Source organism: Diplotaxodon limnothrissa, linkage group LG6 (assembly GCF_057381915.1).
Source record: "Diplotaxodon limnothrissa isolate DT_005_m linkage group LG6, D_limnothrissa_male_GT1.1, whole genome shotgun sequence".
NCBI classification, from domain to species: Eukaryota; Metazoa; Chordata; class Actinopteri; order Cichliformes; family Cichlidae; genus Diplotaxodon; species Diplotaxodon limnothrissa.
The window spans coordinates 38935395-38951015 of record NC_140601.1 but is presented as its reverse complement, the minus strand read 5'-3'; the positions used below and the strand labels follow the sequence as shown (position 1 = coordinate 38951015).

At 39.6% G+C, this 15621-nt stretch overlaps 1 protein-coding gene across 1 annotated transcript; it reads right to left on the bottom strand.

Annotated features, from left to right (window-relative positions):
* Nucleotides 1-1715: 1715 nt before the first annotated feature.
* LOC146631178 (perforin-1-like) lies at nucleotides 1716-5188 on the bottom strand. Its single transcript, XM_085356402.1, has 3 exons — nucleotides 5165-5188; nucleotides 3964-4499; nucleotides 1716-2883 (listed from the first exon to the last, which is right to left on the bottom strand). The coding sequence occupies exons 2-3, from the start codon at nucleotides 4497-4499 to the stop codon at nucleotides 1716-1718; spliced, it is 1704 nt and encodes a 567-aa protein (XP_085212528.1). The 5' UTR covers nucleotides 5165-5188.
* Nucleotides 5189-15621: the final 10433 nt, after the last annotated feature.

Genomic DNA, 15621 nt, shown 5'->3' with positions numbered 1-15621 from the left:
ACAGATAACAGTCTGGTGCAACTGAGTTGATGGGAAGGACTCATATAGTTAAAGCTGAGCAACAAAGGCCACAGAAGCCCTTTAACACAAAATATACTTAAATGTATAAGTTACATTTTGCACTGAATGTTCTGACTGTATTCTGTGACCATGTAGATAAATTGTGTTTCTAAATGATTTTATGATTGTTATTTATCTTTGTAAAAAGCCATGCAGACTGCTGTTGTACTCTGTATTATTGTTTGGCCCCTTTACAAAGGCTAATTAAAACCTCACAAACACAACTAGTTCACATATGTATGGATTTACTTCATATTTCCAAAATAAGCTTCAAACATTTGACCCACAGGCCAACTGCTTGCTTTTTAAAGTGGACAGTTTCAGAGAAGGAGGGCAACAATTTCTGCTTCTCATTGTTTTGAAACCAGGAAGAATGATCTTGCAAGTCATAAGATCACATCATGAGTGAATCTCATCATCAGCTTAACATCCTTCTTACTGACAAACACATTATCCAAAATGAAACAGGAAGAACTCAAATATATTAATTTTCTTTATAAAGTATCATTTATTAAATGTCAAAGTTTTCAGCAATAGTACTTTTATTAAAATAGTTTTTTGTTGTAATTCAACAGTTTGATCCCACTTAAATTCACACTGGGTTGTATGTGACCCATGAAGTAAAAGTCAAAGTGAACTTTATTGTCATCTCAGCCATGTAAATGTATGCAAAGAGACAAATTATAAAGCTCCAGGTTTACACATAGTGCAAATGGCAGGATACTGTACTCTGACATAGAGAATAAGTAAAAAGATACAAATTCTAAATACAAACTTAAACTGTATGGTTAGTCTGCAGTAAACTCCAACACAGAAAGTATGGAATGATGCTTGTATTGATCAGCCATGTCCTGAGTTTATGTACCGTACTCTGCAAGACACAAATGAAGTGGACAGTTGTAACTTATATGAGCTGCACAGTTACAAATTTGCAGTACGTGAAAGTGTAATACAGAAGAAGCAGCGCAGTCTGGATATAAAATGCAATGTCTGAAACTTGAATAGACATGAACATGACAGATGCAGTTTACATTCTAACCAGACAGCCCTGCACAGAAGCAGGAGGTGCCGCAGCTTTGCCATCTGTATGGAACCATTTAAGAATGAGAAGATATGAAATGACATGGATAAAAAAACAAAAATAACAAAAGTTAAACATTCTCAACTTTTTCCCAATACATTAAAACAGTTTTCACACATGCACTGCAGCTCTAAACCTTTTCACACATTACTCACTGGAGACGCACATGTGAACAATTGTGCTACTCAAGAATGTTTTAAAAATGACAAAGCATTTTGTAGTATTACACTGACGGTGAACAGCAGGCTCTGATCGATAGAGCAGCATAGATCTATTATTCGGCCTATGCTTTACTAACTGATCTAGAAGTGGAGACTTGAGTCTGCTGTTGTCACAGATTTTGTTTTTAACTACTTTAAAACCCACAAAGGCGTGTGCTAGTTTTACTTCCTTCACACCTAAAACAAACTGGGGCAACTGTTCTTTGTCATGACTTCTTCATGCATTACACCCACTGAACAAATAAATGTAAATATTTTAGCTGCAATAAAAAGCAAAAACATAAGCAAACAGATATCCAGTACATAATCATCTCCCCCTGACTCATTTCCTAACAATGACATTTGGTTTAAAATCACTCATTTACTGACTCCTCATACTTATTCCCAATCTTTCCAAGAAGAACCCCATTTCTGGTGTGGAAAACCTCAGCCAAAGACGGACTCATGGCCGAGGGGATATACTCCTGACACTGGTTCCCACTAAGACTTGGTGCACACTCTACGATGTAGGAAAAGAAGAAGGTCCCATGATTCAGCATGCAGCTGTCGCTCACCTTCCCTGCTCGCAGATCAAATGAACACTCGCCTAACAGATCACTGTTCCAGTAACTGTCCTCATCATACACAGCAAATTTAAGTTTGTTTTTCATGTTGATGGTGATGGTTCCAAACTCAAATGTTTCTCTCCATCTAGGGTTGTCATCATTACTTATAATATCAGTGCGCTTTTTCTGATCACCATATGTCACCTCCACTGAACCATCTGTCTGAGTCCACTTGTCACCATACAGACCCTTTGCATAAAGTTTGAACACCTTTAAGGTTGCCAGACCTTTCCCAGCAGGACAGCAGTTTGACTTGATGTTCTGGTTACTGTTGCAGACACAAGCACAAGGATCTCTTGCGTTTGATCGGTGCCCAATCTTACAGGTTTCTGAACATTTCTTCAGCACTGCATTTTTCTTAATGTACTGCTCCACTTGTTGCTTCAGTCCCGCCCTGGCAGGATGATTTAATGGCAGTATGGTGTGTAGGGGTTTTAAGTTGTATTGGACCACATCAGGGATACTTTTAAGAGAAATGAGCCAGTTTTTATAGGCCGAGGGGTCAGATTGGCCTGCAAAGAGGATATCACCTCCATCAATATCTCCACCAATGACCTCTGTGCGCCGCTCATTAAATGAACTGCTGAAAGTTTGATTAGACCCCAACTTGTTTTTCTTTCTCTGACAGTGGTCAATTGTGGCATTAATACTGGCAGAATTTGCAAAAGAAGCTGAAGCTTCAACTGACAAACAGTCACTAACATCAGTATCTGTTAGTCCATTCATTGTAGCCATGCAGGTCTTGACAGCAGTGGTTGCTTTAATTTCACCTCCAAGAGACACTTGTGTGATGTAATGTGTTCCATAAGTGTCAATCAGATTGTGATATAATGGCGCAGTTTTAGAGGAATAAGGGGGAATATCCAAAGCCGACTTAAATTCTTGACTCAAAGGAGGACTTGTTGCCAGTCTGTAGCTGTGGAACAGAAAAGCATATCACAGAAAAGTGAATCACCTTAGATTTTGTTTCCTTTAAGTCAAATCATAATACTTTATTAATCGCAGAGGAAATGGCAGCAAACTATTAAGAAACAGTGTTGTCAAACATATGACTCACTGGCCAATCTGATCCAGTGGATGGCTTAGCAAAGTATACAGACTGGGAGCAGGAGGGCATCATTTTTAGCTTTTCACAGTATATTGCACCAGGGAGCATTGTCTTAAAAATCATTATAATAAGTTTGCATATTGAGTTCATGTCAACTAGATGTTCGTCATCCGTTTTACATTATATCTGCCAAATACATTAACCATTGCCAGCCATATTGAGGAACAATAATTAATCCAAACACAGAAACAAGGAAAACTCAAACTTAACGATGTGCTTCAATAACTGTGAACATTTTCTATATATGATAGGGCTTTTTTACACTGACGTTTTTTTCTGTAATGTTTTACATACTTAAAATTAAAATAGGCTATATGTGACACATAATTGAAAATCTGTTTGACGTCACATAAATTCAAATGAAATAAAATTTGTTATTATAAAAAAAAGTGCATTTCTGTCACTAAAAAAATGTATCCATAACACAAAATTTAGAGTTATTTTATCGAAATTTAGAATAAAAGTAGCTCGAAATTTTGACTTACTTTTCTCAAAATTTGGAGTTATTAACTCCAAATTTTGAGCTAGCACTGCCAATCAGTAATCTATGTGAATTACGTCATTTCTTTGTTACCCAGAAGCTGAAGCCCTCAGCTACAAATGCTACAGCTAAGCTACCACTATTACAGTCAGTCCTGAATGCACAAATTGCTGATTATTTTCAGTGTGGCTTCACAAATTATGAAATCCTTGTGTTATTAGCTGAATCACATGGTGTTACTATCAGCAAACATACTCTCGAAAGCGCCGATTTGTTGCGATCCAGTTTTGAGTGCGCATTCCACGTAGATTACTGATTGCCAGAGCTAACTCGAAATTTCGAGTTACATTTCTCAAAATTTCGAGTTTCGGAAACGGGCTTCCATAAATATTCCCTGACATACTCACCCATAGAATTTACAGTTGATCGAATGGTGTAAGAAGGTGTAGCGGTCTTGTTTTGACTTTTTCATGGCAAAGGTGGAATCTCTTGAGTGAGAACCTCCTAAGCCAACCCCAACCTTTGCTGAAGGATCTACCGGGACGTCAAGGCCAATTGTCCAGTTGTTGGATACAGATGATGTCGAGTCACTGACAAGAGTTTCAACAGAATCATAGACCACACTGGAGACCTTCAAACTGCACTTGGGCAGGGTTCTCCAGTCCACCACAGCAACAGGGACCTTCTGTTTCTCGCCATTCATGTAACGGTTACAGTACATCCTACAGTTACCATTTCCAATCTTCCATGTTTCAGTGTCGATCACATAGGCACCTTTTCTCTCCATCGTCACAATGTCAAAGCCTTCACCACCCAAGTTGTAACCAGGGACAAAGTGAGCCTTTTCACACTCCTGTGGTGTACCAATGAAGCTCACACTGGATGGAAGGCACAAGGGACTCCATGCCCAACACAGGAGCAGGACGTGCCACAGCTTTGCCATCTGAATGGAACAATGAGAAGAGATTAAATGATGATTAAACTTTAAATATAAAAAAATGACCAATATAATAGAGTATTTTTCAAATGTTCACTTCACCCCCAAATAATTTGTCATTTCTCAGTGGAGATGTATGTGAAACCAGAAATCACACAGTTAAACTTTTGTGTCTATGTAGTGGTATGAGTATGAGTGGTCAACCTATATCCTGCCTCAGTACCTACCTCACTCTACCCTGGCAGCTTTTTAAATTAAACCAAACAGTGGTAAAGTTGTGTTTACTGTGATTTTCTATTGTACCTGTGCATACTAAAGTGAAGTACCAGTTCTTATTTAGCACAGTAAAGATACAAAAAGAGACGAAGAGAAATGTTAAAGTAGACCACTGCAAAACAATGTAATATAAAAGGAAAAAAAGACAAAAATTGCTTGCTTTTCTTAATCTGGTGAGAAGTTGAGTACACTTTGAAAACATTTAGACAGACTTTACTGTCCTAAAAAAATTCCAGAAAACAAATGCTGCTAAGATATCTTTAAAAAAAAAATCAAATTTCTCCACGTTCATAAAGTGTGGGCATGCAAACAACAATTTATAGATAAAAGGCTATTAAACTTGTTAACCCTGCATGTAATCATTCTTAAAGAAACAAAGGACTTGGTGGTCTTACTTTGACAGTTGACCGCAGGCTTTGGTTAGTACAGTCTATGATCTGATCTAGACTGTTGTACAGATGAAGACGTTGAGTTTTTATACTGAACATATAAAAAGTCAATGTCATATGCGCACCAGTTTTACTTCCTTCACACATATTTAATGTGTGTGGAAACTATTGCTCTTTACACATTATTGAAATAAAACAAAGGTTAAGTACACCCATTGTGAAATCCTCCTTACCAGCAATATCTTGCAGTTATGCAGATATTGCAGCACTCAACAGCATTTCAGTCCCCTGAGTTCTGAACTGGGCCTTGATTCTTTTTTTTTCCAGCCAAACTGTGCTTTGGATTATTGTCCTGCTGCAAGACCAAGTTTCGGTGGATTTAGGTGTCAGACTAACTTTGGTATACAAAAAAGTTCATGGTCGATTCAGTGATTGCAAGAATGAATGCTGAATGCTGTGGATGCAAAACAAGCACAAAACAACACCCAAACAAATTTGCTAGAACATCCACTCCTAGGAAGATTGCGACATTGTGTTAATATACACCTGAATACTGCAGACCAGCCCAAACTGCCAAATCCTCTGCTTCTATACACGTGGCCAGACATGCTGATAATCAGTTAATCAAGTGCACTGGATTATCAGCACCTGGCCGTTACTTACCTTGCATTCCTATGGAAGTAGTAAGGGTGTCGTTTTTGACCGGCCTGCAGAGTCCCATGACAGCTTTGCTTTTGTCAGCAAAATTATATAATAATTTCTTACAAACTATTTTAAGAATATATTATATAAAATTTATTATATAGAATTACAAATTTTAGATAATAAAATCTTACTAAGAAGAAACATTTATTTATTAAATGTGCAACAATAACAAGGCACAATCAAAACGCCACTTCTTCATCTGTACTAGAATCTAGGTCTAGTCAGTTATGGGGCAACAATAATTAGCAGAAAAATTTTTAGCCAAAATATGAGAACTTGAAGAAGGTGATAGCAGTTAGACGAAGACAATACTATGGACCAGACCTCATACCACAGGCTATACCCAGGGGAAGCTACACCAAGTCTATATGGTTTACCGAAGATACATAAACAGGGTGTACCTTTAAGACAAATTGTCTTCGTGATCAACTTGGTCACCCAAGTTTCTGTCTTGGATCTTCAACCTGCTGGCAGGCAGCTCTAAACACCACAACCAGAACACCTTGGATTTTGTTGAGAAGGGAAGTGAAATCATTATGGAGGCAGATGAAATATTGGTCTTGTATGATGTTACATGTCTGTTCACTTGTGTTCCAGTCACTGAAGCAGTGGAGGTAGTTTGTAAGAGATTACAGAAACACGACCACCTTCAGCACCAACCAAGTGTGTTTGCTCTTGGAACTGTGTCCGAATCCCTCCAATGTCACATACAAGGGTCAGTACTACAGGCAGAAACATGGGTGTGCCATGGGTTCCTCGGTTTCACCTATTGTGGCCAACTTGTACATGGAAGAAGTGGAAAAGAGGGCTTTGTTATCCTACCCTGGAACACCATCAAGTCATTGGTTCAGGTATGTGGATGACACCTGGGTAAAAATTCACAGATAACATTAATTCGGTGGACCAACACATCAACTTCACTAGGAAGGATATGAAAAATGACATGTTAGCCTTCTTAGACTCTGAGATTTCTATCAGTAATGGGGGACATGTAAGAGTTTATGTGTACCGTAAACCAACATATTCAGAACAGTATTTAAGGTTTGACTCTCATCATCCACTGGAGCACAAACTGGGTGTCATCAGGACGCTACAACACAGAGCGAACACCCTCCAGTCTATTGTGCAGTCTATTCACACCTATTCCAACGTAACTCCACCCCACTGCACAAAGCAAGTTCCATAAAAACATGGATGAGCATGTTTGGTGTGGAAGAACTTGACGGGCCTACGCAGAATCCTGACCTCAATCTCATAGGACACCTTTGGGATGAAATAGAGTAAGCCAGGTCTTCTTGCCTGAATATAAGAGCTGATGCTGTTATATTAGCAAAGTGTGGGTCAACACCATATTAAACCCTATGGATTAAGATTGGAATGTTACTTAAGGTTATTTGTGTATGACTACAGACAAGTGAATACTACTGGGCACTGCCTAACTGTGCTTAATTTAATTCTCCCCAGACTTCAGGCCAAGGTGGGGGAATAGAAACTGTTTTTTGGAGTATATACGACTGTAAGCAGCTTTCTCCCTCATTTTCCTCCAGTGTTTAATTGACCTTATTTGAGCAGGACTGCTCTAACCCAGTGTTATGTGTTGTGATTTACTGTCCACTTCTTATATGACTTTTTAAAAAGCCTTAGCTTAATCTCACACAGTGGGTGGCTGGGCCTGCACATGCATGTGGGCATACAGTGAACCTTGTCTCATCCTATAGCCTGCTTGTTTTAAACTTGATGATTTTAGATGCAGTGTTTTCAGATCATAAGTCTGTGTTATTTGACATTGTTTTGTCGACAGGTTGTGTTAAGAACCACACTCCTGAATATAACCAGATGTCAGCACGTTTCATGAATTGTCCCATACACTGCTTATGCTGTCTTTTTACTAAATGGTAAATGGCCTGTATTTGTATAGCGCTTTTCTAGTCCCTAAGGACCCCAAAGCGCTTTACACAACCTGTCATCCACACATTCACACACTGGTGATGCCAGCTACATTGTAGCCACAGCCACCCTGGGGCGCACTGACAGAGGCGAGGCTGCCGAACACTGGCGCCACCGGGCCCTCTGACCACCACCAGTAGGCAACGGGTGAAGTGTCTTGCCCAAGGACACAACGACCGAGACTGTCCGAGCCGGGGCTCGAACCGGCAACCTTCCGATTACAAGGCGAACTCCCAACTCTTGAGCCACGATCGCCCCACATTTGCTAGTGGCATAAAGAAGCACATCCCTTTGATTAATTCCAAATGAGCATACGGCGGTGTCTCTGGGAGCGCGCAGGAATTTTCAGCTGGGAAGAGCAAGTAACTGCTCATAAAGTCGCTGCTCATAAAAACCAACACTCACGTGTTCTTAAAAATATCTGTAATTCCGGTATCACGGTATCATTGTCAAATTGTAACAATTTTTGCGATTTGAATTTTTCGCTGCATTTGTTTTCGTTTACCTTATTTCTGACTGGCTGCAGGGTGAGGGCGCTGATCGAGAGCCCGCCTGTGTGTGCGTGGATTAACTTTTTAATTAGATCTGCGTAGGGTTTTTAAACTGTAATGTAAAATATTCTGCTGTTTTAATGTATTTTACCGTAGGACTCCACTAAATGAGCAACCTAACAGCATTAAAATGGACTGATTATCTAACGACTGAAGTGACGCGCGTATTTACACGTAAACTCTTTCGTGCGCGTTTTAGTAAATACTTTACACCGGTAAGGTCTAAACAGTAAAGTAAACTGACTGTCCGTGAGGAGCACCGTTCCGGGAATCACGTTACTGACGGACCTCTCCGAGTCTCCAACATAAAACGTCTGCGCATGCACCCTCTCTCGGCAAGCTGTGAAACGTCTACCTACTTCTCTGCTACATTAATTAGGAATTGGGACATTTAAAAGACTAGGGCTCAGATATGCAGCTTAATTCTAGATCAGGCGAAACGACTATACACACAAATGTAGCCTCTTTACATGAGGTAACCCGTGTTCAGTTTCAGCCAGTAGCGCTTTTGCATGACAGCAGAAAGTGAAGGTAGTCAGCTGGACTATTGCGCCAACTTGCCTCTCACTTTTTAAAAAAAAGTTTTGGGGTTTTTTTTGTTGTGTGTGTGACCTTGTGTGTGCCAGTCAGCCACATCACACCTTGATTAGTGAGGTTGCCTTGATTGTTACTCCCAGAGATTTATATGATGATTGGACTAGAGAGTCTTATGCATGCTGCTGTACTAAATAAATGTGCAATTTTTGATTCCTGTTGTAGCTGTTGTTTTTCGCAGTTTCCGTAGAAACCATAATACAGGAACAACTTGTTTTTTTAAATATGAGTTTATTCATGCTTATTTTTGTCAGTGATCCAAGAGTCATCTGAGAGATGCTAGCATCAAACCAGGAGCCTGTGTTCTTGTCAGCATCTCTAAACGTTTGTCTTCATCTCGCCCAGGTTGCCCATTTATTATTTTATTATTCCTAGCTACCCTTGTTTTTTTTTCTTTTTTTAAACCTGTCTTGCTCAGAAGCAAGCAGAATAATGGTCCGAATGCTTTGTTGTGCCAAACATGTTTGCTTTCCCAAGAGGAGCACAGTAGACTCTTCTTGTTGATGTTTTTGCTTCATTCATTTATTTCATTTTATACAGTGGGGCAAAAAAGTATTTAGTCAGCCACCGATTGTGCAAGTTCCCCCACCTAAAATGATGACAGAGGTCAGTAATTTGCACCAGAGGTACACTTCAACTGTGAGAGACAGAATGTGAAAAAAAAATCCATGAATCCACATGGTAGGATTTGTAAAGAATTTATTCGTAAATCAGGGTGGAAAATAAGTATTTGGTCAATAACAAAAATACAACTCAATACTTTGTAACATAAGCTTTGTTGGCAATAACAGAGGTCAAACGTTTACTATAGGTCTTTACCAGGTTTGCACACACAGTAGCTGGTATTTTGGCCCATTCCTCCATGCAGATCTTCTCGAGAGCAGTGATGTTTTGGGGCTGTCGCCGAGCAACACGGACTTTCAACTCCCGCCACAGATTTTCTATGGGGTTGAGGTCTGGAGACTGGCTAGGCCACTCCAGGACTTTCAAATGCTTCTTACGGAGCCACTCCTTTGTTGCCCGGGCGGTGTGTTTTGGATCATTGTCATGTTGGAAGACCCAGCCTCGTTTCATCTTCAAAGTTCTCACTGATGGAAGGAGGTTTTGGCTCAAAATCTCACGATACATGGCCCCATTCATTCTGTCCTTAACACGGATCAGTCGTCCTGTCCCCTTGGCAGAAAAACAGCCCCATAGCATGATGTTTCCACCCCCATGCTTCACAGTAGGTATGGTGTTCTTGGGATGCAACTCAGTATTCTTCTTCCTCCAAACACGATGAGTTGAGTTTATACCAAAAAGTTCTACTTTGGTTTCATCTGACCACATGACATTCTCCCAATCCTCTGCTGTATCATCCATGTGCTCTCTGGCAAACTTCAGACGGGCCTGGACATGCACTGGCTTCAGCAGCGGAACACGTCTGGCACTGCGGGATTTGATTCCCTGCCGTTGTAGTGTGTTACTGATGGTGACCTTTGTTACTTTGGTCCCAGCTCTCTGCAGGTCATTCACCAGGTCCCCCCGTGTGGTTCTGGGATCTTTGCTCACCGTTCTCATGATCATTTTGACCCCACGGGATGAGATCTTGCGTGGAGCCCCAGATCGAGGGAGATTATCAGTGGTCTTGTATGTCTTCCATTTTCTGATGATTGCTCCCACAGTTGATTTTTTCACACCAAGCTGCTTGCCTATTGTAGATTCACTCTTTCCAGTCTGGTGCAGGTCTACAATACTTTTCCTGGTGTCCTTCGAAAGCTCTTTGGTCTTGGCCATGGCGGAGTTTGGAGTCTGACTGTTTGAGGCTGTGGACAGGTGTCTTTTATACAGATGATGAGTTCAAACAGGTGCCATTCATACAGGTAACGAGTGGGGGACAGAAAAGCTTCTTACAGAAGACGTTACAGGTCTGTGAGAGCCAGAGATTTTCCTTGTTTGAGGTGACCAAATACTTATTTTCCACCCTAATTTACGAATAAATTCTTTACAAATCCTACCATGTGAATTCATGGTTTTTTTCACATTCTGTCTCTCACAGTTGAAGTGTACCTCTGGTGCAAATTACTGACCTCTGTCATCATTTTAAGTGGGGGAACTTGCACAATCGGTGGCTGACTAAATACTTTTTTGCCCCACTGTAATTCATAATATTGCTGGAGTGGAGGAATGGACGAAGAAAAGGACCAGGAAAAAAGAGAGAAAACAGTATGTGTGTGTGTGTGTGTGTGGGGGGGGGGGGGGGGGGGGGTCAAGGATGAAGCAAACAGATATGCTAGGACTCCAACTGCTGCATCGGTAACAAAGCACACTCAAACGATACGCAGCACCTAAAGGCCGAAACAAAGAGAGGAGACCGAGGACAGTCAAGAGAGCTGAAGATCTGAGGCCACACTTCCCGATGACAACCGTGTGTCCATCCCAGCCAACCCCCGCCAGAGAACGGCCACCTCAGCACGAGCTGAGGATGGGGTCCCAGACCCCGAGTACCACCCAACACCTAGCAGAGCCCCCACCACACGACAAAGAGGCCCAAGCCACCCCTGGCCACATCCCCCAAGGAAACAGCTCACCAATCACACCTAAACACTCAGTCAGACACCCCGGAGCCACCAAGTACCCAACAAAGGCCTAAAATACCCATAGGTGACCAGTTACAGTGGCCAAAGTGTGAAGCTGGAGACCGCAGTTTGTTTTCTGTTTCACCCACTGTTTAGTTTCATTTTTAATCACTGCCTGGTTAGAATTAGGCTCAAAAACTATTTGATTAGACTACAGAGAACATCACGATTTGAGTTAGAATATATAAGATGCCCTAACAGTAACACACATTTCAGGGTCTTAAACAATACACAACCAACCCGTAGTATTCAACCAACACAGACTGTGTTATTCTCATACCACATAAACCAAGTACTTACACCATTTTCCTTTATTCAAATGCAGCTTATCTTTCTTTAGTTTATTTTTTAGCTTATCTTGTTTTCAATACTTTGTGGTCTGATGTAATCTGACTAATTTAGCTGAATAGGGAAACCTTATTAAGCTTGCATTAGATTTATATCAATTATAGCACATATTTGTCTTATAAATGTGTCTCATCAATAACCACCATTTTAGTTATAACTGTTTTTTATTGCACATTAAGAATTCAAGATTAAGTTCTTCTGCAGTAAAACCACTGAAGCCAACTTGACATTTCTAATGCAGTTCCTGGTAAGAAGTCAGTAAACATTAACACAATTCCAGCTTAAAGCTTATTCAGAGTTAAATCCACCCTTTAGCAAAAAAGAAAGCTCGTGCTCTTTAATAATCTTGTCATTGAGAAGAGGAATTCAATCAAGAGATATTATCATTGTCCTTGTGAGTTTATTGATTTCTTGGCACACTGCAGTATGTGTATATTTTTGCCATGAATTGTACCGAAAATTTCCATCCAGTTAACAATAAAAGTGCATATGAAGTCTGCTTTTATGGTTTGTTTCGTGTTTTTCGTTTGAACGCTGTTTGTTACACACTACCACCTACATCCATCAGACTAGATTTTAATAAAGGGTATCATGAAAAAAAGTTCATGTCTATTATTGGTTTAATAGTATGATGAAGTTCAAATTGTCTAAACTATGATTGAGGGTTAGAGTGAGCATGTGCGTGTCTGTGGGGTGGGTAGGTAGGGGTGTTTACACTGTCAGTACATGGTGTTGGAAAACATTTCACAGAATTATTAGGCAGTCAGTGTTAAAATTACACAGTGTTAACAGTGTGAACTGTGCTTTGTTGTTGCTGCAACTTTTCTGACTAAACAGTACAGTACAGTTTATTAAAAGAAATATAAAGACTGATCTGACACATGATCAAACATACTGCAAAGTTCACAATATGTAAAAGTTTTTAGTATGTTAATGTCGACTTACTTTCAGGATTTCAACGGAATAAAAGCACACAATACTATTTATTGTAAAAAAGAAAGGCACTCAAAGGTCACAACACTGCATCTTATTAGTTTGCTTTGCAGTGAATTGTTAGCCAAATGCCCAATACGTCTGAACACATACAGGGAAGATGCACTTAGTTTGAGACCTACAGAATCTACTTTTTCCATAACTGATTACTTGTGTCTCCCAGAGTTTTTACAAGTAGAATGGAAGCAGTTTGGTTGTCAGAAAAAGCTCTACTTGTCAGAGTTTAAAATTTCCTTTTTGCTAAAGTTGGAGCTTAAACTGCCGCTGAGTTATGCTACCATGGACTCAGGCTGCTAGAATATCTCTCATGATTCATCAAGCATCAAAGAACCTCTCAGTAATAAAATAATTAGCTGTACAACCACTTACAGCTTTCAAGGCTCAAAACTAAACGCAACCATGAAATCATAAAAACAAAAGGCATCAAAATTTGAGGAAAAAAAATCACCAGGAAATGGTACAAGCCATTAGCGATTGACTACTCAATACTGTACTAAGTACGTGGTAAAAACATATGAAGTGAAATGTACGTTAAGCCTTTTTTTATTGTCGTACTATTTGTAATTTTCAGGTTATCATCACAATGTCGATCAGAGGGTAAAGGTTTTATTTAAACTCAGTAGGCTACATGGCATGTGAAGGCATTTCAGAGAATCGTGCTAATAACATTCAGAGTAAAAATGACTCTCACAGTCATCACAAGAAAGACATCACTTCCTGTGATGTGGTGGAACCGTGCACTGTCAGTGCTGCAGGTTTGCAGATGCATCCCTAAAACAGTATAACAGCATATAAAGACTGGTATACATATATTCTGCTTTGCAAAGTTTATAAGTCAGTTAATGCAACAAATAAATGCATCAGCTGACATATTTAAGCAGAATAAAAACAGCACAGTTCTTCTCTTTGTTGCCATATACCTACTTTGTAACAGCAAAGCTGCTACAACACATGAACCAAAATGTCACACTTTTCACACTAGACTCATATGGCTCAACCATTTTTAAAACAAGCAAGCTTAATGTTTCCAGTCTTCTTTGTAAGTTTTCATTCACATATTAATATTAATAAATGATCTTACACTATGAATCAAGCATCATTGAGGATAGCACAATGACCAGGAGTTTACAGAAAGGGGAATTCAGTATATAAAAGATGACATGACGAAAGGGTTTCAGATGAAAACCTGCCACATTTCCCAAGTAAATTGTAAGAACTTGAACTGTTTTTAATTTTCCCTGTCTTAAAACCATCTATTAGATTCTTGTAATTGAATGGAAAACTACTAGGGTATAAACTAGTGTATATGTGCAATTACTCAGAATTTTAAGGTGGATTTTCTTTGTTCATATTATAAACAAGTTCACCCTCTGCTGCTGCTTATCCATAACTACAGACAGCCTTCCATCATTACTGAAATTCTGTGGTAAGTTTAAAAAGTTGCATTTCATTTTGTTACCACATGAGGGCACTATAAGGAATCAGAAATGTAAGCCATTCATCATGTGGGTTTTTACAGTAACATCTTGTAAAAAGAGATTTTTTAAAAAGGAACTTCTGAAAGTTATCTTTGAAACTGAGACAAGCCTTGGTCTTAGATCTGGGTTCTTGTTAAGCTATATACAGATGTGTTCAAAACCCTGATACACGCATCACAGCCATTACCTCAGCTGCTTATCAGATGTGTCTTTAGCTTTCTGTCAAAGTTTTTGCCTTGAGACTGCGGTAACTGGGGAAATGGTGTATACAGCATCTATATATAACACAAACAGGACATGTGGCAAAACACAGAGGCAAAGAGATTGGTTATTTCCACAGAGATTATCTTGTGCTTGTATAAATACATGTACACACGGGAACACTTTTATATCTTCCCTGTGAAAACATGCATGCAGATAATTATGCACGCACACAGTGATTCTACATCGTAAATCTATTTACAGTGTATGCTAGACAAAGTCACACCCATGGATGCAATCAAGCAGTAAAATGTTTACAGCTTTCTTCTAGCTCTCAACACAACTTATTTCCAAATGTTACAAAAAAGTGAGGGGTGGGGGTGGTAGTGGCAGGGGGGTAACAGATGCTCTTTACAATATCAGCCTATTCTCCCCTGAGAGTACAGCAGGGCACACCCACAAACAGATCCACCAAGCAACTCTAAATGATCTACAGCACTCCGCAGATCAGTGAATATTGTCCTAAAACAAATGCACGACATACATCTTCAAACAATAAAAAAAAACCCCGCTCTATCTTATTACTGCTACTTCAGAAGAAAAAAAAGGAACAACGCTTCATGAGAACTGAAGGTAGGAGGAAGATTGCTCTGTTTGCATTTGCTTTTTGTTGTGGCCATTTGCACCTACCTCCACTGAGACTGAAAGTGCACGGCTGCAACCTCAAAAAGGAAGTAGGCGAGGTCTATTTTGACACCAACCGTGCTTCGAAATATATTCCAAGAGGTGCTGTTTTGAAGTTTCATTTTACACATATTTAGGTGCTGGAGAACGGAAGGAAGACAGTGAAATAATTTCAAGATTTATTAGGTTTTTTTGTATTATTATGATCTTGTTGAGTTAACTGCTTCCATGGACACTACTGGACTATTCTCCAAAACCCTGATTAAACGGATATTTGTGGATTTATACAAGCTGGCTGAACTTTTGAACTACAAGATATAAAAAAAATAAACCTTGAGGAACTG